General features: G+C 41.3%; 1 protein-coding gene and 1 long non-coding RNA gene across 4 annotated transcripts in view; one reads left to right on the top strand and one right to left on the bottom strand.

Annotated features, from left to right (window-relative positions):
• Lhfpl3 (LHFPL tetraspan subfamily member 3) overlaps nt 1-17,973 on the bottom strand; it is a 529,915-nt gene extending 511,942 nt beyond the window's left edge. For all 3 annotated transcript variants that reach the window (XM_021162985.2, XM_029476925.1, XM_021162984.2), the window contains exon 1: nt 17,388-17,973. In XM_021162985.2, the coding sequence (XP_021018644.1) occupies nt 17,388-17,826 (439 nt within the window). In that variant the 5' untranslated portion in view covers nt 17,827-17,973. The remainder of the gene's footprint in view (nt 1-17,387) is intronic.
• On the top strand, nt 17,126-24,877 carry LOC110294632. Its single transcript, XR_002377958.1, has 3 exons — nt 17,126-18,438; nt 20,806-21,022; nt 24,605-24,877. It is a non-coding gene; the product is annotated as an uncharacterized LOC110294632 (long non-coding RNA).

Here is a 24,877-nt window from a genome sequence, read left to right as displayed (position 1 = left end):
CCATGTTTTCCATCATTTTTCCTTTCATCAATGGCACCAATAGGGAGCATGTCTCTGTGTTTGAAGTTTTTATGCAGCCATAGCATGTCAGCTGCATGCAAGCCAAAGGGCTTATATTTGGGGAAGCAGGTTGACCAGACAATTCTCCCAAATTTCTGTCAAACAGAAAACCAATGGCTTCTAGGTGAAAAACTTCAAAATTTATTTTGAATGTAATAAATTATGAGGAGTAAGAGGGTTTTTTGAGATAGAGGGTAATAAAGCATTAAACCTGACATTAACTTAATAAATGGTTATTAATGATCAAGGATTTGTCATATCATTTATCATAGACAATGATAACAGTAAGCTCATGAACATTTGGAGCACTCACGTTCCACTTTGTAAAAACATGCACTGCACTTACTGTGCACATCATAAAAATGGAATATATGAACTGTTAACTATAGTGAGCACAAGTAAGCATGCTTATCTAAATCATGTCACTAAAAGATTTATAAATGATTCTATGAAAACAATCATGTTTTTATGAACATCATTTTTACCTACACTTTGTTTGAAATGGTTACATGTAATTCCTAAACAAAGTGTTTAGGGAATGAGGCGATGACTCCACAGCTTAAAGCACTCTCTGCTCTTCTAGAGGATCTGGGTTCAATTCCCAGCAGCCCCATGGCAGATCATGGCCATCTATAACTCCAATCCCAGGGAATCTGACATCTTCTAGCTTCAGTGGGAACCCAGCACACACATGGTCAACAGAAATACATCCTGATCAAACACTCATACACATGAAAGTTTAAGTGTTTTATACTTTAAAATAAAATTATATTATTTTTTCGTTTACCCCTCAGACTGTCACAAAAATTCAAATTCTTGACATCTTTTCCTCGAGTTCTACAGTTTCAGTCTCTATAATCATACTTACACGTATGTGATTTCAGGGCTGAGCACACACTTGGTACTGAATAATCAGCTAGAGGCTTCTTCCTGTTGGAAGACTATCTCTCCTGCTCTCAGCTTCCCTTAGTTAGCCTACAGCACTTGGTGTAGGGTTGGGGTCCTTCAAGGGTTCCCTTTCTACATTAAGTAGCCTGTTGGTGTCATCTTTCTTTGGATCTTGTTTAGGCAACCTTGCTGTTGGGACATTGTGGGTGTCCACCTGAGCCCCTCCCCCACGACATGTCTAATGATATCCCCTTCAAAGATATTCCTACTGATAAGCAACTGGGATTTTTTTGTTTCTCTAATAAAAATCTGAAGCAACTACAAAGTTAAACATTTGGTGACAAGATGAGGAAGTCACAAAAGGTACAAGAGACAAAATCCAAAGGAAATTCAAGAGAAAATCCAAAGGAGAAACTATTGTCATAAATGAGATAGCAATGGAGAAGAAACACAAACTTAAATTTTATTCTGATAGGAAGTAAATCAAACAAATCTTGGCACAAAATGATCCAGAGAAAATCAAGACATGAGGCTGGAGAGATGGCTTAGCAGTTGGGAACACTGACTGCTCTTCCAGAAGACCTGGGTTCAAATCTAGCACTCACATGGTGGGTCACAACTGTCTGTAATTCCAGGAGGCAACACCCTTACACATACATACATGCAGGCAAAGCATCAATACACATAAAATAAAAGCAAATACATTATATAAAAAAGAAAATCAATAGAGTCAGTCCATACAATTATGGTTATATTATAAATCACTTCATATCAATGAATTTGAAAATGTAAATAAGTTGAAACATTTTACAAAAATACATCTGCATAAGATGAAATTTTCAAAATATTAACAATTCTGTAGCAACAAGAGAAATGTTAGCTGTGGTTTAAAATCCCACAACAAAGAAATAGCAGGCCAGGATGTGAAAGCGGTGTTAAAACATTCAAGGACAAATCGTTCTGCTCACATACAAGTTCCTTCAGAGAAGGCAAGAGAAAGATGTCTTAACTGTGAATGTTACATAAGCTTGACATTCACACTAAATGAAGACAGTTTGACAAAAAACAGCCAATCATTAGAGTCTGAGTTTTGTACAGTAAAGTTTTAAAGGCATGATTACACCAATATTTGAAAACCTACAATCATGACTTAACTCATTAGAGCATATTAATTAACATAATCATCTCACTAAAAGCACAAAATGTGCTCAATAAAACTGAACATACACATTTTCTATTTGATGAAGGAATATAAAAGAAGTTTTTTAACCTAATAAATAGAGATTGTTAATGATCTATAAAATAATCTTTATAAAAAATAATAATATATAAAACAATAAATATCTATGGTATATGTTACAGTGAATAGTAAAATATTAAAACAATTTTCCTTAAAAACAAACTAATTAAATAATTTATTATGATAAGTATATTAAAAATAAAACTACATGTTTTTAAAATATTTATTTATTTATCTATTTATTTAATTTACTTATTTAGTAAAACTCCAGATGTTATTGTCCTCCTAGTCCACCCTCTGATTGTTCCACATCCCATACCTCCTCCCCACCCCCTGTCAACACAAGGCTGTCCCCATCCCACACTCCACCAGATCTCTAAACTCCCTAGGTTCTCCAGTCTCTTGAGGGTTAGGTGCATCTTCTCTGACTGAACCCAGACACGGCAGACCCTCTGCTGTATATGTGTTGGGGGCCTCATATCAGCTGGTGTATAGTGCCTGGTTGGTGGTCCAGTGTCTGAGAGATCTTGGGGGTTCAGTTTAATTAAGACTGCCGGTCCTCCTACAGAGTTGTCCTCCTCAGCTTCTTTCAGCTTTCCTCTAATTCAACTACAGGGGTCAGCAGCTTCTGTCCATTGGTTGGGTGCAAATATCTGCATGTGACTCTTTTTGAGCTGCTGGTTGGGTCTTTCCAAGGGCAGTCATGATAGGTCCCTTTTTGTGAGTGCTCCATAGCCTCAGTAATAGTGTCAAGTCTTGAGGCCTCCCCTTGAGCTGGATCCCACTTTGTACATGTTGCTAGACCTTCTTTTCCTCAGACTTCTCTCCATTTCCATCCCTGCAGTTCTTTTAGACAGGAACAATTTTGACTGTGGAATGGCAACCCCATCCCTTCAATTGATGCCCTGTTTTTCTACTGGAGGTGGGTTCTACAAGTTCCCTCTTCCTAATGTAGGGCATTTCATCTAAGGTCCCTCCCTCTGAGTCCTGAAAGTCTCTCACCGCCCAGGTCTCTGGTACATTATGGAGGGTCCCCCCCAATCTCCGATCTCCTGAGGTTGCCTTTTTCCATTCTTTCTGCTGGCCCTCAAAGTTTCAGTCCTTTTCCCCCACCCAATACCAGATCATGTTCCCCTCTCCCCCCATCCCCATCTATTCCCAAATCCCTCCCTCCTTCCCACCTGTGGTTGCTTTCTTCTTTCTCCCAAGTGGGACTGAGGCATCCTTACTTGGGTCCTTCAGCTTGTTGACCTTTTTGAGTTCTGTGGATTGTACCTTGGGTATTTTGTACTTTTTTTGTTCTTTTGGGGGGGTGGTTAATATCTACTCACTAGTGAGTACATACCACGCATGTCCTTTTGGATCTGAGTTACCTTACTCTAATTCCATCCATTTGCCTGCAAAATGTCCTCATTCTTAATAGCTGAGTAGCACTCCATTATGTAAATGAACCACATTTCTTTGTATCCATTCTTCTATAGTGGGACATCTAGGTTGTTCCCAGCTTTTGGCTATCACAAACAAGGTCACTATGAACATAGTGGAACATGTGTCTGTGTGCCATGGTAGGGCATCTTTTGAGTATATTCCCAAGAGTGGTATTGCTGGGTCTTCAGGTAGATCAATTTCCAGTTTTCTGAGGAACTTCCAGATTGATTTCCAGAGTGATTGTACCAGTTTGCAATCCCACCAGCAATGGAGGAGTGTTCCTCTTTCTTCACATCCTCTCCAACATGTGTTGTCACCTGAGTGACAATCTTTGTCACCTGAGTGACAATCTGAGTCACAATCTTTGCCATTGTGATTGGTGTAAGGTGGAATCTCAGGGTCATTTTGATTTGCATTTCTGTAATCACTAAGGACTTTGAACCTTTCTTTAGGTGTTTCTCAGCCGTTTGAGATTCCTCTGCTGTGAATATTCAGTTTAGTTCTATACCCTATTTTTGATTGGGTTGATTGGTTTTTTGGTGGTTAGCTTCTTGAGTTCTTTATATATTTTAGATATTAGCCCTCTATCAGATGTGGGGTTAGTAAAGATTTTTTTCCCAATCTGTAGGTGGCTGATTTGTCTTATTGACTATGTCCTTTGCCTTACAGAAACTTTCCAGTTTCATAAAGTCCAATTTATCAATTCTTGATCTTAGAGCTTGTGCCATTGGAGTTCTATTTAGCAAATTTCCCCTGGGCCAATGAGTTCAAGGCTCTTTCCGACTTTCTTTCTTAGTAGATTCAGTGTTTCTGGTTTTATGTTGAGGTCCTTGATCTTCTTGGACTTGAGCTTTGTGCAAGGTGACAAATATGGGTCTATTTTCATTTTTCTACATACAGATAGCCAGTTAGACCAGCAACAGTTATTGAAGATGCTTTCTTTTTTCTATTGTATATGCTTGGCTTCTTTGTCAAAGATCAAGTTTTAATAACTCAAAACTGGAGAAAGTAGACAGGGATTAGCAAGGAGACAAATGATCACTTCATTACACATTGGTCAGGGGTAGAGTACTGGCCTACTGTACATGAGTTAAGGACTTCAATCCCCAGTACCATCATTGTTCACACAAAGCCAACAATAACAACAACTACAACACAAAAAAGCCTGGTAACACAGTTCAGTGACAGAGCCCTTCCCAGCATACAAGATGCCCTAAGTACATTTCCCAACAAAACACAAATGCTAACATAAACACACACAGAGAATAAAGATCTCTGTGTGTGTGTCTGTGTGTCTCTGTGTGTGTGTTATGGTGTCTGTGTGCTCTGTGTCTGTGTGTACAAACGCATCCATATGGACACTTACACACAAATATAAAGCACATTTTTCATAACTCATTGGCAGATGAACTGAAACAATAACTCACTTTGTTAAGTGAGAAACAAAACAAAACCGATGGGTAAGCTAAATAACATAGCTACAAAAGAAACTTTGAAGGTCCTCTCATGATGTGTGTCCAAGCTTGATTTCCTAAAAGTCAAATTTTTACATTAAACTTGGGTATCACTTATTTGGGGAATAAATACAAAATTAACAAACTGTTCATGTTAGCATATGACTTAGAAACGAAGATCTGTATGTTACCTCCATTTGATGCCCTCAGGAAACCTGTTACAATTAAAATTTCAGCACTGAAAGGTCTCCCTTGTAATCTTTAGTTTGGTTTTTGAGAGATGTTTCTTAAAAGCTCAACTATTTAACAGGCAGGAGAAGGCATAGTCCTTTTCAAATGAACTTACATCGATTGCAGACATTCTCCCTCTGCTCGGCACACACACACACACACACACACACACACACACACACACACACAATCTAAGAGGTCCCACTGCTGTGCTGCTGTGCTATATACAGTTGGAGCATCCATGTAGTTTCAGATTTTCTGTTTGGTTCTTTCAGCTCTTGATGCTCTGGTGGCCTGGGTTTGTGGAGGGTATCAAAGCTAATGAAGAACTCTGGCTGTGATTACTAGAACACTCTCCAGGGCTGCGATGGAAAGAAAAGGCCCAACATTGTGCAGAAAGAGTGCTTGTGGGCTTGGCGGTTTCATCTAAAGAATTGCCTGCTCAGGTTCCCAAAGAGATAAAATAGAAACCAATGTTCAGGAAAAGGGGAAGGGAAAATGAGGTGGAATTTATTTATGTTTCCTTTGAGTGGCATCAAGAGGAGAAAGTGGGGACTCATTCTTTTTCTCTTGAAACAAGCATTTTTTTTTTGTTTTGTTTTGTTTTGTTTTGTTTTGTTTTGTTTTGTTTTGTTTTGTTTTGTTTTGTCTTGTTACCTGTGGCTAAGATCCATGTTTTGAGTTATCAAATGTTTATTTTCAATTTGAAAAACCTCAAATTTTTCTCAAGAAATGGAATTTCTAACTCTAATTTCTAAACTTGCAAAAACATGATGAAGGTTACTGCAGAGGTGCAGACAGTGTATACCTTATGACCACCTAGGCAGTTCACAGTGCTCTACTTCTGAATTCATTAGCTGTTTTTCAGTGACTTGCCAAAATGTCCTGAAGAGGGACAGTCGGTTTTGTCAATCATACCTTTACAAAGATAGTCAACAGAAAGTCCTGACAGCTTATGTGAAGTTCTGATAAATCATAGAAACTGGTTTCTATGAACTCTAACACCAATGAAAGGAACTAAAAGAATATCCAAAAGGAATAGACATGTTCTGCAGGTAAACGGACTTCCCCTTCTACTGAACACATTCTGGCTCGTCCTTTCTTCTTTCTCTGCTTTCACGTGTCATTCCATGCTCTCCATCCTCCCAAGTGTTATTTTGAGAGTAACATCAGTCAGAAAGTGTTGGGATGAGACTGTAAAAGGCAAAGTTCTGGAACACAGGAGATGACAGGGCTGGAGCTCCCTCTAGAGACCATCCTATGGTCAGGTGAGGGGTCCTCTGCAGCCGCTAGGGCAGCTTGATGCTGGCCCTTCTCCTGGCTTAAGCCCCTCTCCTTGGAAAGCCCTTACAAACATGGAGGCTATAAAGAACAGGGTTTGCACTATGATCTACAAGATATCCCGGCTGTGCTCACTGCATCCCCAAAGCTAAATCTGGTGGGGCTTATTTGATCAGCTCTGTGATCCACAGCAGTGCTGGGCGGTCACCACACAATCGATCTTGACACTACATCGAGCAGAGAATATTCATTGTTTATTGTCCCTCTGGGTCACAGGCAGATATGCAGTCCTAGTAAACTTACACTCCCATTTCACCATGACCTACACAAAGTGTCCACCATTTTCCTTCTTAATCCTCAGAACACAGTAGATCAATCACACATGTGGCATAACTGTCACCTACTAGGTAGCACACTGTGATTGCAGTGCCTTCTGCACACTAAATTCTGTGACTAAATCCTTATGATTCATGAGCTCTTCAGAGACAGTCCTAACAACAAAACAGCAAAGATAGGCAAGCTCTTCAAAGCTTACTATAGGCCTCCTTCAGGGTCCAGTTCGATTATCCCATGGACACAAAAGGTAAGTTGCTCTTAGATCATGGAACCCAAGCTCTGCTGCCTGGTTCTCAGACTACAGCTGTTTCCTTTCTGCCTTAATCTCACCCTACATTTGAAGATTTCCTAGTATTTGATTCCCTGGTACATGCACAACAAAACGTCACTAGCAGATAAAATATTTTTAATTTTCATAACTTTGGAAATATTTTTCTAATCATAAAAATTCATACAATTGTATAGGCCTAAGAGAAAAAAAGTCAAGGAAATATTTAGTTGGCCTAACCAAAGTCATCCAGCCAGTAAGTTACCTAGCCAAGGTGCAAATATTATGATCACATTCTTGGTTCTCTTCCCTCACTTTAATTGCCCAAATGATCTGTAACTGTGATTGTGATTAAACAATTAGAGTCACCATCTCTGCTTCCACACCACCAAGAAACACGTGTGCAAGAAACATTGAACAATGTTAAAAACTCAACTTACTCATCTAAAAAAATGATCATAGTAATACCAATGTAGGATTCCTACATAGGCTAAGTTTACCAACCCTAAGGTTTTGCAAGTGGGAATTGCTTGACAGTATGGAACATTATTGTTTCTTTATTAAATAAAAGAGAAGAATATGCTAATTTTTCAGTGGCCTTACTGAAAGAAGTCTATAAATCTATATCTGTTTGACACTAGGTTATATATATTTGTTTAAGTGGAATTTTTAAAAATCTATATTATTGCTCAAAGATAGACTGTATGACTTATTTTAATAGTACAGAAAGAATGTTAAGAAAACCCCAACTAGGGAAATAATTCTAATTTTAATTCCATTCAAAATCTGAGGTATATAACAACTAGTTAATTAATATAAGATATTAAATGAAGGTGAAAAAATACCAAAAATGTCAAATTTCTTGTCAAGTATATCTTTTTCTAATCTTCCTTCTAATAAACATATAACTATGTACTCATGCTGCAAATCTTTCAAGATATTCTTGAGAAGGGATAATTATTTTTCAAAACCCTTATTAAATCATTTCCACCTCTGCAAGTGTCTTTTAGAGTTGCTGAGTGAGGATAGGCAACAAATATCAATACACTTCATAGTTCATCCTAGTGCATGCACATATGTGTACTCATGGAAATGTTTTTTAAAACTATTTAAAAAATAAGAGCCTTAGTATCTGCAGTGCATTTTTACTCTATTTAAATCCAGTGACAGTATTGATCATTAATCTATTAATCAGATGTCATAACCATCAAAGGATCACTACTCATGGCTTTTAATACACTAAGTACAGAATTTTTTTCTCTATAAAGGATTTGTTGCAATACACTGCAGTAGTTAGTAGTATAGAAGGCTCATCAACCTGTTAAAACTAAGTTAATGAACACACATGCCCACAGTATTACTTATTATTAATGATCCTGTATTAGTTGTTCTGTGCCAATGTAATTTTCAGTCATAGATACCAAACTAAACAGGCTTCTGATACTCTTAAATCACACAGAATACAACCTTGACCCTCACCATCTCCTTACTGATGATTCACTTATTTTGGGTATCTTCTTCTCTGCTCCTGCAACTCACCACAGCTAGATCACCTTTCCTTCTTGTTGAATACAGGACCTCCTGGGAATGTAACACACATTCCACACCTCAGTTCTTCAGTGCTGCACCTTGATTTTCTTTGAATATTCTTCCCATATCTTTTAATCTCCTCCATTGCTGGTGGAATTGCAAGCTGGTACAACCACTCTGGAAATCAGTCTGGCAGTTCCTCAGAAAAATGAACATAGTACTACCAGAAGATCCTGCAATACCTCTCCTGGGCATATATCCAGAAGATGTTTCAACTTGTAATAAGGACACATGCTCCACTATGCTTATAGCATCCTTATTTATAATAGCCAGAAGCTGGAAAGAACCCAGATGTCCCTCAACAAGGGAATGGATACAAAAAAATGTGGTACATTTATACAATGGAGTACTACTCAGCTATTAAAAACAATGAATTTATGAAATTCTTAGGCAAATGGATGGATCTGGAGGGTATCATCCTGAGTGAGATAACCCAATCACAAAAGAACACACATGATATGTACTCACTGATAAGTGGATATTAGCCCAGAAACTTAGAATACAATTTTCAAAACACATGAAACGCAAGAAGAAGGAAGACCAAAGTGTGGCTACTTCACTCCTTCTTAGAATGGGGAACAAAATACCCATGGAAGGAATTACACAGACAAAGTTTGGAGCTGAGAAGGAAGGAAGGACCATGCAGAGACTGCCCCACCCAGGGATCTACCCCACATACAACCACCAAACACAGACACTATTGCATATGCCAGCAAGATTTTGCTGACAGGACCCTGATATAGCTCTCTCTTGTGAGGCTATGCCAGTGCCTGAAAAATACAGAAGTGGATGCTCACAGTCATCTATTGGATGGAACACAGGGCACCTAATGAAGGAGCTAGAGAAAGTACCCAAGGAGCTAAAGGGGTCTGCAACCCTATAGGAGGATCAACAATATGAACTAACCAGTCCCCCCAGAACTGTGTCTCTAGTTGCATATGTAGCAGAGGATGGCCTAGTCAGCCATCAATGGGAGGAGAGGCCCCTGGTCTTGCGAAGATCATATGCCCCAGTACAGTGGAATGCCAGGGCCAGGAAGCGGGAATGGGTGGGTTGGGGATCTGGGCAGGGGGAGGGTATAGGGGACTTTCCGGATAGCATTTGAAATGTAAATGAAGAAAATACCTAATTAAAAAACGTCTAATGACAGTCTGTAATTTAGATAAAGGTGCATGCTCTTTAAATTACTCTAAGCTATTGTTTCCTAATAAGGTGAAAGATGGGAAAAGTTTTCTCTATTAGTTAAGTTCTTCAGGTCCACTTCTGAATTAAGGACATTTTTCACATCTACAATTATTAGCTGCTAATTTTATTATCCTTCCTTACTCCCCCACTAACGCTTTCATTGATAAATCATAACCCAAACAATATAATGCTGAGAAAGGAACTTCACACAGATCTAGGATCTCTAGGATCTTTCTTCCTCTTGCACTCATACATGGGCAGCCCCTTTGCTGCTGTAGATCTTGGTCCATTCAGAAAGATCAGAATTAAGCGAGACTAATTCCATACCGGCAAATCTACTTCAGAAAGTCTTCCTGCTGATGTTCAAATGATGGATCTGTGCTTAAGAACATTTGCTTCTCTTCCAGAGAATCAGAATTCAGTTTTCAGCACCCAGGTCAGGCAGCTCACTGCCACCTGTAACTCAGCCTCCAGGGGATCTGAGGCTCTCTGGTCTCCATAGGCTCAAACACACACGCACACACACACACACACACACGCACACACACAGAGAGAGAGAGAGAGAGACAGAGACAGAGACAGAGACAGAGGGAGACAGAGACAGAGAGAGACAGAGACAGAGACAGAGACAGAGAGACAGAGAGAGAGGTGGGGTGGTGGTATACATTAATAAAAATAAATCTTACAAAACAGAACTGTTTTCTGGGTAGAGGTCAGAGTTTGTGTCTGTTGGGGAAAAAAATGCCCTTCCTCTTGTGAGCCACTCATTTTTCTATTTTTCTTAGTGAAAAATATAAAGAAGATGATTGAGATGGCATCTATGCTGATGAAAACTTTGAATGGCCAGGACTCTGGGCCATAGGCACAAAACAGAGCAGAAGCTCAGTAGTGATTTCAAATTGTGTCTAATTACAGTGTAACTTATATGAACATCTGGAATGTTGAGGGTTGCTCTTATGTAGCTCCAAATGCTCCAGTGATTTTCATAAGAGGACTATCTTTAAGCCATTAAATAGCTTATCTACTATTTGTATCTGAATAATGCTAACATCCTCTAGCTGTCAGCATTAATATCTGCCTGCTGTTATTAAGAGGAAAGGTCAACCTATCTGTCTTTCCTCCTATCAAATAGAAATTCCAATTGACTCATTATGATAAGGAAAATTCACATTAATTAAAGATGGTTTGTGTTGACCCCAAAAGTTCAACTATATTATGGAAATCCTACTTTAAAATTGCTCTAGTTATCATGCCATTAAACCCATGAATTGGAATTCTTCTGGAATATTCTTTGCTTCATGCCAGTGTGTTCCAAACTTCTCTCTATACACACTTATCTCTTTTCACCACAGTTAAAGTGGTCTGAATTACACACTGTGCACAAACCTAGTCATAGGCTCTGTGCTTACTTTTTCACTTAAGGTATGGTTTACTTTGAAGTTTTTCTGAGGTATTCACAGTGTAGCACGCCGAACTACCTACCAAGACTCTTCCCCAGGTCATGGCATCGTTCCAAGGCAGCAACTGCTAGATAGGTGTTTCGTGCTGAGCTCATGTCATCTATATCCAGTTAGGCTTCTGTTATATTTATTAATTACTTATGAACTTATAAACAGATTGTTAGCATTTTTTACTATAGAAAAGCTAATGTGCAGCTTTGTGGGACTCGTAACAGAATGTCTGTCATATGGTTTATATGGGACCTGTTATGTTTCTCCCATCTTCACATAGAATCCTGCTGTTACAAAAATTGTTTATTTTGACAAATATATTAATGTCTTTTACAACCTCATCCAACTGTCACTTTCCTTGCCATATTACATATAAGGAACAAAACAGTTCCTAAAATTATTTCAAATCATTTTCTTGCCTGTTTGGAGTGATAAATAGAAAGTTTTTTTTATAGGGTATTAATTTTTTAAATTGACAGGTAAAATTGTATGAGTTCACTCTGTAAAATGTAACTAGAAGACATTGTTAGGAAACACAGATGTCCCTCTTTTGCAGTACACGCCCTTCCCTCTCTACCTACAGGGACATTTCTAATGCTCTAGTGGAGGAAGTTGCTCCTTTGGGGAAATTTTCTGACACTGAACTTAGCTTAGATCAGCTTCCCCTTGAAGCAAGGACTTTTTCCTTTCAGATGCTTAGCACTAGCCAAATAGCAAGGCCTTCTGATTGTCCTGAACACTGAGCTTGATTTGCGACAATGCCAAGCTTGTCCCCTCTTGAGAGCAGCCCCTTCCAAGCCCTGAACATGCCCCACCTGAACAGGTGTGGACAGGTAATGCAAGCTCCAGGGTGAGTAAGTATGCACCAACGCCCGGGACGAATCAACTCAAAATCCTGGAGAACATGCTCCCTTCTGATTGCTCCTGGAGTTCATAAGAAACCAACCCAGAACAGATCCCACTCTTCAAAGACAGCCACATCTCCAGGCTCTCACATAGCACTGCCATTCTGAAAACCAACCCAGAACAGACCCCACTCTTCAGAGACAACCCCATCTCCAGCTCTCACATAACACTGCCATTCTCAGTGGGGTTATTTCCTGCAGCTGTTTTTTCTGCTGTTTTTCTTTGTGAACTACTAAATGGTAGTAGAAAAAAAATTGGCTGAAAACTGAGATATGATTGAGTGCTTTCTGGTGTTGTAATAAAGATCATTACCTGAGCATTAGAAAACCCTCCATTTGGAAAAATCCCATCATGAAACAAGCCACCAAGGCACAACCATAGCCATTAAGGATCAGAAGAGCTTTCTTTCAGTGAAGTCCCTGCTGAGGCCACAGAGAAAGATGAATATCATGACTCTCACGGCTGTTTTCTTCTCACTGCAGCACATGAGAACTCTAACACCTTCTCTTTCTTTCTTCAATACAATAATTATTTCTCTCTTCACCAATTAACGCAGAACAAAACTTACTGAATATATAAGATGTGTAATTTATAGTAATAGAAGCAACTACTGCTAACAGTCACATAGTATTTTGGTTTACCATGAGCCAGATATTGATTATATACATTAGTTCGTTCAATGACATCACTCTTCCAAAGAGGGTACAGGTATTTGCAGGTGACCAACTGAGGCACAGAAACGAATTTATTGGCTAAAGAAATAAGTGCCAGAACCAGGCTGTGACCATGCATCTTTTAATCCCAATATATACATATGTTCTTGGCTTCTCTATCATATAAAGAAAAAAGTAAGGTCTGATGTTCAATGCCCTGGGGAAGACAGACAGGGAATAAACACACGGGGAATCATTAATTTCAAATGTTAGTGAGAGCTAGAGAAAATGAATGGTGTCATACTGATAACAAAACACTACAAAGGCTTGGTCCGTATAGACTCAGGGAGATAGTAATGACCTTTGGTGACTCTTGCCACACCTAAAACAATGTGGAGAAAGTAAGGTGGCTAAAAATACTTTTAAGGAAACTGAGGCAGAGAAGCTAGGAGGCACTGAGCAAGTGTCCCAGTGGCTCATTACACAGCTTTGCTACTATGGTATGTCCTCCGGACAGTCAGAATGCTGAGCCTGTGATGGGCTGGGGGGAATGAAACCCACTCTGTCCTCCATCCTGGATAAAAGTGAATCCTTCCTTGTTAGCTGTCGTCCACCCAGAAGTCTATGGCAGAGGCAAAGCCTTACATTCTATCATATCTTAGTTGATGAAAAAGAAAATATTCCCTTGGCCATATAAGCTTCAGAAACAATTTAAGATAAGATCTACAGTCAGTTAAACAAGCAAACCAGACATCTCTGTAAGATTCCACTACTACTGGACTTGAAAACATTGAAACACTCTTCTTGCAGATAGAGAAACAGAGAATGGGATTTCCGAGGAACAAAGTTCCCTTCCATATTGATTTAAGGAAGAAACAGGACTTCATTCACATGACAATTACAGATATATTACAGAAATCACAAAAAAAGAAAAAAAAGTTTCTCTTTTCCCTTCCCAGTTTGTTGTCTGAAGAGTGGGGAAGGGCTGCATCTCTGGTTACCATACTTACCTGGTACACGATGCTATGTCCCCAGTCTCTGTACTAGGAGCAGTCCATACATCTAAGATTGCTCCCAAAGACAGGGCGCCATTAGTTACTAGCTCTGCATTTCCTGGTCTCTGGCTTCTGCTTGGCAATGATCTAAAGGGATGTGGGACAGCACAAGCTTTTCACCTTGCCGATAGGAGAGTCACACACATAGACAAGTGAAAAATACCATTTTCAGATCTAATAAATTAAGTATATTTCTAGTTCCTTTCCCAGAACCATTATAAAGTTGTTGTTGTTGTTGTTGTTGTTGACGATTGATGATGATGACGGTGGTGGTGGCGGTAGTGATGGTGATGATGATGATGGTGGTGGTGGTGATGACGGTGGTGACGATGATTTTTATTATTTTGTTTTGGTTTTATTTGTTTGTTTTTTATGTTATGTTTTGTTTTGTTTTGATATAGGGTCTCTCTTCATTACCCTAGCTGTCCTGGGACTCACTATGTAGTTCTGGCTGGCTTTAAATTCACAGATATAGCCACCTGCCTCTGTGTCCCTAGTGCTTGGATTAAAGGTGTTCATCACTGCACCAGGCTCCTTAAAATGTTCAAGGTTTCATACTACTACAAAATAGTCTACATTCATCATCTTAATGTATCACTTCGTGTAGAATTTGACACTCTACCTGACTTCTGATGCTATCACGTTAAAGTGATTAGATAGCCACACATACAAGCTAGTTAGTTAGCTTCAAATTAAGGTTAAAGAATATCCAATAATTAAATGCTACATTAAGTCTCACCTTTCATATTTAGAAATTTTCCCTAGAGGTTACTCTGGGTAGTTAAACTATAAACATGGAAAGCTTATGCAACATTAAAGAACACTAAAAAAGGAGACATCCAAAGCTCCGCAGTCTCAGAGAGCATTTAGTACATTATGTACCATGTCACATTTCTTACATCCCCAAAAGTAAAAAACAAAAACAAAACCTAAAACTAAAACCATGTTGAATGCATCATTCCTCACAAATACCTCCTAGGTCTCATCTCATTTCTTTAAAATTTATAAATACAATTCACATAATTCTTAATTGACATCTCATCATAATTGATTATTTTATTAATATAGTTGATTAATAACTGAAACCAGAGGTAAAATAACAAATTCCAAAGGCTTTTTTTAAAGGCATAATATTTAAGGCTATTCAAATCTCTGGATGAAGAAAATCCCTTCATACGCACTGCAGTACAAAGACTATCAGGGCATTTTAATGGTATGGAAATGTAAATGGAACATTTAATTCGTGTCTGAGCACATGACAGCACGTGTTCCTGCTCCAGAGTTTATCGTGTTCTGTGTTATCTATTGTAGGAAAAGCAAGAGGCCGCACTGTAAGATCTGAAGTTTATGCTACTTCAAAAGTGATCATTTTCCCCAAAGGTAGCTTTCTTTATTTTTATTTAAAAAATACAGTTTTAGAATATAAATCTTCATTAAAATAAAAGACTCAACTATGTGCTTTTGGAGAAGTATTCACCAACAACTCTCAGACCTTTGAGAAATAATCTAACTCGAATCACCAGTCTAAATAGGTCATTTAACTGAGAAGAATTAAAATTAGCAGTGTAGGGTCAAGTGTTTCCCTGAAACATATGCAGCCTGCCTGTCCTATTCTCTTCAAAGTCAAATCAGAGGAAAGTATCATGAAGAAGCGCAATGAAGAAGTCTACTGAACATCTCAGTCATTCTGCTTCTGAAATGTCAATAAAATTAATGAGAGTAAAAAGACACAGAGCAGGGGATATATATTCGAGCTGGGGAGGGCAGAGTGACCACAGGAAATAAGCTCTTTCTGTGCAGCAGGATGACAGGATGCTCGTTCCTGCGCCTCACACACAAACTTTCACAGTAAATGCAAATGCAATGCAGCAAGACAAACCTCAAACAAGCACTTCAGTCCATGTTAAGCTTCACTTCTTAGATGAAACTAACAAGATCAAGAGCCTTTCCTGATACAGATATAGAGCCTGAGATCCCAGCACTAGAAGGCTGAGGTGAGTGAGTGCACCAGGAGTTTGAGGCCAGCCTCTGCTGCACAAAGGGACCCAGCATCCCAGAATAACGGGAACTTTAGCGTGTCCCACCATCTTTCAGCTCAGCATTCCCTCATCTTACACGTTCTGATAAGCTCAGTAATGAAATCTCTCTTCTCCCAGAAGCCTTCAAAACATAGAATAAACATTCCCTTAAGACTAAGATACTTAAATAATGATGATAATAATAAGTCATAAATAAAGATGTTTAACTGCTGGAGACATTCAAGATCCCTCCATTCCAAAGGGCTTCATTAATGTGTCAAAAAAAAAAAAAAAAAAAAAAAACAAGGACCCTTGACTTGAGACTGGAAGGCAGGAGAGGAGACAGAACAGAAGTGCTGTAAGCACAGGTGTTGTTTCCGGACTCTTCAAAGCCATCAGAGAAGACACTCCTCATTCTTTCTTAATTGAAAGTAACTTTGATCCTGGCGGATGTGGGGAAGGGAGTCCTTTCATATCCTCAGCTGGCAACAGTACACTAAATAGAGGGAAGATCACTGGTTGCTGGTGAAGCTGGTTTTCTCCTCACCTGCTTTCCTAACACCCCTTCCCCAAAATGAGGTCTTGAGAAATCCCCATTCTCCCAAGACCTCTCTGCCTGTTTAGAGATGAAATGGAAGGACCTTGGCTGACAAGGAGATGCTGGAGGTGTGGCATCGAGGAACTGCTAAGGAACACTCTATGCTACATTTTTTTTTTCTTTTTAAGAAAACCGGGGGAGGGGGGTGCTTAAACAAAATTAGGGTTTACTCATCACCAGATGGATGATAAAATATTTATGGTTGCCAAAGACAAATTTACACGCCCCCCACCCTTCCTCCCAACACTCACACACCCTGAAGCAAAGGCGGAAATAATCCAGGGAAGGGCAGAACAGGTTGGCTTGCTCTAAATCCTCTTTTCACCCGCTTGTACCAGACTCCCCCAGTCCCCAGCGCACGCACATAAACACACACACACACACACACACACACACACACACACACACACACACACACCCCGAGCCCAGCCTCTAAGTGGCCACTTCTCCGCCCCCCTACCCCATCATTAGTTCTGAGCGGACTCTGCCCAACAACTGCTCAGCCTCCAAGGCGTCCCTATGGGTGGCGTCCCTAGCATCCAAGAGGTTCCGAAACGCCTGAGGACCTGGCGCCAGTGCCAAGGCTGAGGAACCTAGGGGTTCCTCCTTCCACGCCTTCAACCTGAGAGAGGATTAAGTTGTCCGGGACTGGCAGAGCTCAGGAAGCGGTCCCTCCCACTCCAGCCTCTCCGGAGCTCGGACACCCAGGGGTCCCCCGCCCCCGTGGAGGTGAGCGCGCACTCACCGGAGGTGAGCTGCATCCAAGCACAGATCTTGTACACGGTGGCTGTGTTGCAGAAGAAGAAGAGGGTAAAGCAAACGATGCAGGCGATGATGAGCATCATGGAGAGGCCGATGAAGAACGAGGCGGCTTTGAAGGCGCCCGAGGGCAGCGTGGAGAAGTCCGTGAAGCTACCCCTGCAGGTCAGCTCCCGGGAGAAGCCGTTGCCGATGCAGTAGTGGAAGAGCCCGAAATAGCCGGCTTGCGGGGTGTCCACGCCGTCGCCGATCCAGTAGGGCTGGATGAAGCACACCACATTGACGATGGCAAAGCAGATGGTGAAGATGGCCCACAGCACGCCGATGGCCCGCGAGTTCCGCACATAGTTGGTGTGGTACAGCTTGGCAGCCTCCTGAGCCGGGAGCATCGCGGCGGCGGCGGCGGCGGCGGCGGCTCCGGGCATTCTCCCCCTCCTCCTCCTCCCGGTCCTCCGCCTCCCCCCGCCTCTCGGCGCGCAGGAGACACACTCGCCGAGCGAGCGGCGTGCGTTGCAATTCCCCTGCCTCCGCCTCAGCCCAGCAGCACCAGTTCTAGAGTCTGCACCCTCGCTCCCGGAAGGAGGGAGGGGGAGCGTGGAGCACCCCTCCGGCTCGCCAGGCACAGCCTCCCGCCCCCCTCTTCCCTCCCTCCTGGACCCGGCTCCAGCCCTGCTTTGCACCCTCCGCTCCTCTGTTCGTTGCTGCAGCTGCTGCAGCTGAAGCCTGCGAGCCCTCACGCCCCCTTACTCTTCATCTCGCCTTTGACCCTCTTTCCTGTGGGCTATGCTGGTGCCCCAGGTCACAGAGGATCCCGGCTACCAGGAGATGCTTCTTAAGTGCCAGGAGCAAGAGAAGCAGACGTGGAGTTAGGGGAATCTAAGAGCGCGCCCACAGGAATCCTAGAGGCACTCCCTGGATCCTGGAGGGTGTGCTGCTGGCCAAGAGGCTGATCCTGAGCTTTTCATCACCGCACAGGAACGTGCTTTGACCTCTGCATCTCTGCAGAGAAAAAAGAGGCAGCCTTATGGCAGGTGTAGGTGAGAAAGGAAGAGAGATGTGGTTCCCCGGGGAGGTGTCCCTGTTAAAACCACAGAATTGCCCCAGGCTAACTCTTAGGTGACCTCAGGTTGGCAGATGGAGACAGGAGAAGTTGGGCAGAAGTCTGTCACACAATAATGTAGAAGTCACGCCTGGAGGGTGATCCTCTGTTGTTTCTCGTCCCACTTTTCCACTATGCAACCAAATGAACGATGGCAAATGGAAACCCCAAGCTTCGCTTGAAGTCAAACCTTTTCTCTCCCACGCGGCTTGCAATAGATGGGGCCTGCATGCACAGAAGTAGTTATCACAGAATTTTAGAGTTTGTTTGAAAACATCGGATAATTTGGCAGGTGTTTCATTTATTGCACAAATACTCATTGGCAGCTAGCATGTGCTAAAGATAAAGAGGGATAAAGATAAGTGGGATGAGTGCCTTAACGGTGGAAGTATTTCCACCTCTCCCACAACCGAAAGCTCCAGTTAACCAGAGAATTGGTTTTAGTGTAATTTCCCTGGATCGTCTGCAAACAATCTCTTGCACAATTAACGTGTACTTTGCACTGTCCGCTTCTCTCATTTACTTTCTCCATTCTTGCCACTGCCCTTTTTTACAGCCCTTTCAAAATGAGTTGCTCATTGCTATCTCTATTTTTTCTCCTGCCATCAGTTACTGTTTGGTTCCTTCTGAACCGAATAGCAAACCGACAATGCTCAATTGCAGGAATAGATTTTGGTACAAATAATCTTAAACTCCATGAATGGAATGCTGCATTCTTTGAGCAGACGAAAGAATGCACCCATAGACTTTCATCCAGAAGTCTGTACTATGTAAATTACCCTTCAGTAAAACTGGGCCCAATGTGTAAATGATGGAGATTAATTATGCTCTTGATCTGATACCCTGAGGATTTGCAATTATGGGGGGAGGGAAGGGAGGGGGTTTAGGATTAGGGACACAGAGGCAATGAAGAGCCTTCTGCTGCAACTAAAAACGATTTGAAGGCGCAAGTGTTAGAATTACACAGGAGCATTTCCTCTGCATCCAGCTGCGGAATTACAGTTCAAGATCCGTGAAGCCTAGTTTGGAAAAGAGGACATCGTTAGACAGATCAGGGAATGTGGTTGCTGAGGTAAGCCAGAATTCCTATCAAGTGTAGCTATAACCTTTCAGAAAGCCTTTAAAATATCAAAGTGATTTAGGACAGATGCAGAAGGTGATCTAGATGTGGACACATTATGTCCTTAAAAATAGAACTCAAGGAGATCTATCTTCTGTGTGTTTGGTGGTAATGAAGGGTCAGAACGTCTGTTAGGTTTCATTTCAGAACTCCCCTACGGCTGCTGGTAAATCAGCATTTTAACTTGGGAGGAAGAAGAGACAAGAAGATGGTAATAAGTTTTGTAGGGTCAGTTGGCAGGCAGTGTGTCCTAAAGCAGAGAGGGCTTCAAGGCAAGAAAGGACAGTGATTTCTAGTGACTCTCCCAAGCCCTCAACTCCCCTAACCCTGCTTATATAAAGTTATCTTTCTTTGAAATCAATGCCTTAAAAAACAAAACAAAACAAAAAACCTTTACTGGCCGTGGGGTTGAGTTTAGAGGTTGCTGAGAAGAGAAAGCTGTGAATAAAAAGCCTGTTTGTGTCTTGATGCTTAAATTGCCTTCCAGGACAAAGAAAAGACTGACGGATGACTCAGACTCAGAGGTTGTGAGTCAAAGAGCTTTTCTATTTGAGGCACGCCAAAGGAGAGCCTTATTCGTATTCCAGGTTTGGAATTGCCTCCAGGTTCCGTGCTCAGAATCTGTATACCAACAAGCACATTCAGAGGTGTCCACTCTTGTCAACAACCACTGAGAGCAGTCCAGAGTTGGCACGCTGTTAGTTTAAAGTGCTCCTGTGCATTCCCCCTAAGAAGCCATCATTTTCCCTTCAAGTTGGGATCAATAAGACATGAACTAGACCATGTCAATACACTTCCACAGTGTCTTGTACTATAGCAGATGTTCAGGTTAAAGTAGGGTCCTCCACGACTCTAAGAACTGCGGATGAGCTGGAATGATCAATTCAACAGTAGGCATGCCATCCAAGAATGAGTGTCTAACAAACCTTCACACTGCCGTGCCACTAGCATTTGAATCTTGACCTTTGCACCTTTACCCCACAGGGAAGATAGATCCCACCCTTCATTTAAAATCTTTGACTTGCACCATATAGATCGGTGGTTCTCAACCTTCCCAATGCTGCAACCCTTTAATAGAGCTCCTCAGGTTGCAGTGACCAACAGCCATACAATCATTTCTGTTGCTATTTTATGACTGTAACCTTGCTACTGTTATGAATAGTAATGTAAATGTTCGATATGCAGGATATCTGATATGGGACCTGTGAAAGAGTCATTCAGTCCCCATGGGGTCACAACCCACTGCTTGGGAACCACTGATATAGATGGACTCCAAGAGTTTGAACAGCAAAACATATGTGAGACTCTGAAATCATCCTCTGTCGCCAGGATAGCTGTTTGGGGGAGGAAGAAATAACAAAACTAGCCTGATTCATGCTACAAAGCTGCTATTGATAGAAAGGTATTTTGAAACTATAATATGATTCATAAGTGCTAAATAACTGGTAGAAGTCTGTCGTTGACAGCATAGAATTAGAAACACTGAATGCTCAAATCTCAAATCCCACTGTTGAAAATGTTTTTCTCTTACTGCCACAAAGGGTCAGGAGTGAAACTCAGCCTTCACAAACTGCCTCAATGCATGCTAGTTAGGACTATAAAAAATGAAGAAACTGAACAATAGTTGGGTTGTGTGACCCTCCTAAGGTCCAACGTGAAATAGAGAACTAAATCCGTTGATAACAAATTACCCTGATGCAGCACAGGAAGTGGAACCTTGCGACCCAGACCTAGCTCTCTTTACTTTGCTGCTAGTATGCCAGGCTCTTGAGGGCTCTGTTTCTCTTCTCTGGAATTTCGTGAGAAAGAGAGTACAGAGGATACATTCTAAGATCCCTACTATAGTATTTTATAAAGACTAAGATGACTTCTCTAGAAAATTTAAAGGAGAGAAACCATTATTGGAAAAAAAAAAGACTTATCAGATTATGACAAGTAGATATTTTATTTAAAATTGAAAGCTCTTTCTGAAGTTGCATAGGTATAATTTTGTAAGCAATGGATGTTTAGGATTTCCAGATGAGTCATTGCTTATGATCAAGGTCATAAAGTGAGGACTGCTAAATCCTGTTGGTTAACTGACTTTTAGAGTTATGCCCAAGGTCATTGGATCTCACCACAGAATACAAAGATTCTAATGATTAAGATTCTTTGCACCCCTAACACCCTCTCCTCTCTCCCCTTGGATCTTTAGTTTCCTTCCACCCTCTCCTCTCTCCCCTTGGATCTTCAGTTTCCTTCGGGATTTTTAGGAATCAGGACTACCACTTACTCAGTCACTGGGATAGTAGCCTCAATAAGATGGCCTGAGTGTGTCAGCACCCTCAGAAAGTCAAGATCAAATTGGGATCCAGGGAAGATGGGTCTGAAGATAAAGAAGCTTTATGACCCTAGTTGGCCCCTGGAATCCGCATGGTGGAAGGAGAAAATCGACCCCTGACAGGTGTTTTCTGATCTCTACATGTGCATCTACTGGATATGAGTGTGTCCACCCTAGTCAATCAAACAAACATAAATCAAATACATAACTATAAAAAAAATCAAACCTTCATTCCAAGCCCATCCTTTGGAGTGTTTCAGAAAAGGTAAAGCTTACTTAAAACTTTCAACTCGGGGATCATGATGGGAAGCACTGCTACTTGCATTCTCTGCATCTTTAAACGCATATCTTGTCCCTATTCTGCAATCATTTAGGTCTCTAAAATCTCAGGTTCAGATTTTTAAGAATCTCTCAAATAATGTAGCCCATATTTTAAAATCTTACAATCCTCATGTCCTTCTAAATAAGAAGAAAGCCTATTCCTGAGGCTGCGTTCCTTACCATAGTCATAAACGAAAGCTAACATTAATGATTCAGTACTCTGGTGTAAGGGCACATTTTAATGCCTTTCAGGTTCTGCTGCAGAAGCCATTCAAACTCTCAGCAGCTTTTAACCACAGCATCTTCTTCTGATCTACACCACATGATCATCAGTGGCTGTGGTTCTACCCCATGCAGTGGCCCTGACAATGCTTCACAATGTCTTCACATCCCCCAGATTTGGATTGAAAGAAGCTCCTATTTGCTTCATGCTGTTTTCAGAAAGAGAACAGAGGTGGAAATGGCTCCAGCAAATTGTGAGCCTATAAATAAAACTGTAGCATATCATATCAAAGAGCTGAGTGAAAATTTAAGATGTTTAATAAAATCCACTATATTCATTTTCAATTCTAACAAAACTTTAGTTTTAACTAACTTTCCAAGGATTTCCTAAACATATTCATATGAGTTTTATTTAAATTCTGTGGATTAACCATCATATCCCATCTGAATGAGAGGAAAGTGCACCTTAGTCGGGTTTGTAATAAAAAATATTGACAAGGTGATAAAAGGACAGTATTCAAACATGCGTATGATTATACCTGTTAAAATTCCATTTATTTTTTTCCTTTTATTAAAGTTGGCTTTTACAGCTTCTCCTTCTGTTCCTCACGGCCCTTCTCCATCTCCCTTACTGGATCCACCACCTTTCTGCCTTTCTTTAGAAAACAAATAGGCTTCTAAGAGATTGAGAGAGCTTCTGGGTGGGGCTTGTGTCCACTTCACCTTCCAGCTCTAGTGCAGACTCACACAGGCCCCGTGCCTGCTGCCAGTCTCTTGTGAGTTCATATGTGTATCAGTCCTCATGATTTAGAGTCTTGATTTCTTGGTGTCTTCAATCACTCTGGTTTTTACATCCTTTTAACTCTTCTACCTGAGCGTTCCTGAGGGAAGCAATTTGATGGAGATGCCCTAATTCAGGAAGGAGTGTCCCAAGGTCTCTTATTCTCTGTGTAATGTCTGGCTGAGTTTCTATATCTGTTCCCATCTGTACAGGAAGAAGCTTCTCTGATCATGGCTGGGAAAGGCACTGATCTATGGGTGTAGCTGAATGTCATTAGGAGTCATTTTATTACTATGCTCTTTTAGCAGATCAATTCTATTTGGTTTACCCTAGATCCCTGGGCTGTCTAGTCTCAAGTTCTCAGTCACCCAAGTAGTATTAGGTAAGGGTTCCATCTTGTGGAGTGGGCCTAAAGTTACATCAGATATTGGTTGGTCCCTCCCACAAGCTTTGTACCACCACTGCACTAGCTTCTCCTGCAGGCTACACACCATTGTAGATCAAAGGGTTTGTGGTTGATTGGTGTTTATGTTTCTCCTTTTGGAGAGTGCAGACTACCTTCTTGTACCAAAGACATTAGAATGTAGGGGTGAAGTCTCTATGTGGGTACCAGCTCAACCTCTCCATGTTCAATGAGTTCTGTCGGTGTTGTCTGCTTTGGGGGCTTTTCGGTCAGTCTGTGGAGAGCAAAATGTTTATCTCAGTATTAAAAGTTGGCACTTAGGAATGAGGATGAGCTAGAAGTCCACAAATGGGAAGAAAGCCGTATATAGCATCAAAATCTGCTTGTCCCCTGAGATCAGCATCCAAGAGTGAGCAGGGGAGGCCACAATCGTCTGCTACAGATTTGGGGATGAAACTGGAAAACTGCATAGGAGACGAGAAGGAAGAGTGAAGATCCTAAGCTCTCCTCCCTGCTGCCCTGGCAGCCTTGTCTGCAGGTTCCCAGGGAAGCTAGGATAAATCAATGAATGAGGGGAAGGAAGATTGGTTTACGTATGATGTGCGACTAAAGATGGGGGCAGCAGGGAGGGGAGGTTCCTGTGGGTGGTCTGCTACAGGGCTGGGGATGAGACAGTGGGACTGGATTCAGAGAGGAGAGAGAGGTGAAGATGGAAGTTATGCTGGCTGTCTGCTTCCCTATAATTATATTATAAAAGTAATTTGTTTTTAAGTAGAATTTAGTTTCAGAGTGAAAACATGTGTTTTCCTATGGCTTTCTAGGAATGCTAGTGAAGCCAAAGACCTTGGAGCAGAGCCTGCAGTCAGTACTTTACTCAACTTTACTAAACCAGCATAATTCCTAACAGCAGTCTAAACTTGTATCCTTGTACCCACAGGCAGATGTGATCTCCACCACTCATCAAGGATAATAGAAATGCCACAATGGGCATGAGAAAGCCCCTAGGACCACAAGCCTACACAAAGAATCGTAGACAACTAAAGAATGGTGAGAGTGCAGTAAAGAGTCTTCCCCAGGGAAGAGCATGCCAGTAGGTTACCTAATACAAAGTGGTCATGCACTGAAAACATATATACAAGTAGCGTTGTACTTGTAGCATACATGAACGCATGTGCGCGCGCGTGTGTGTGTGTGTGTGTGTGTGTGTGTG

Source organism: Mus caroli, chromosome 5 (assembly GCF_900094665.2).
Source record: "Mus caroli chromosome 5, CAROLI_EIJ_v1.1, whole genome shotgun sequence".
NCBI classification, from domain to species: Eukaryota; Metazoa; Chordata; class Mammalia; order Rodentia; family Muridae; genus Mus; species Mus caroli.
Note: the sequence above shows the minus strand (reverse complement) of the source record. Positions and strands in the feature narration are given on the sequence as shown.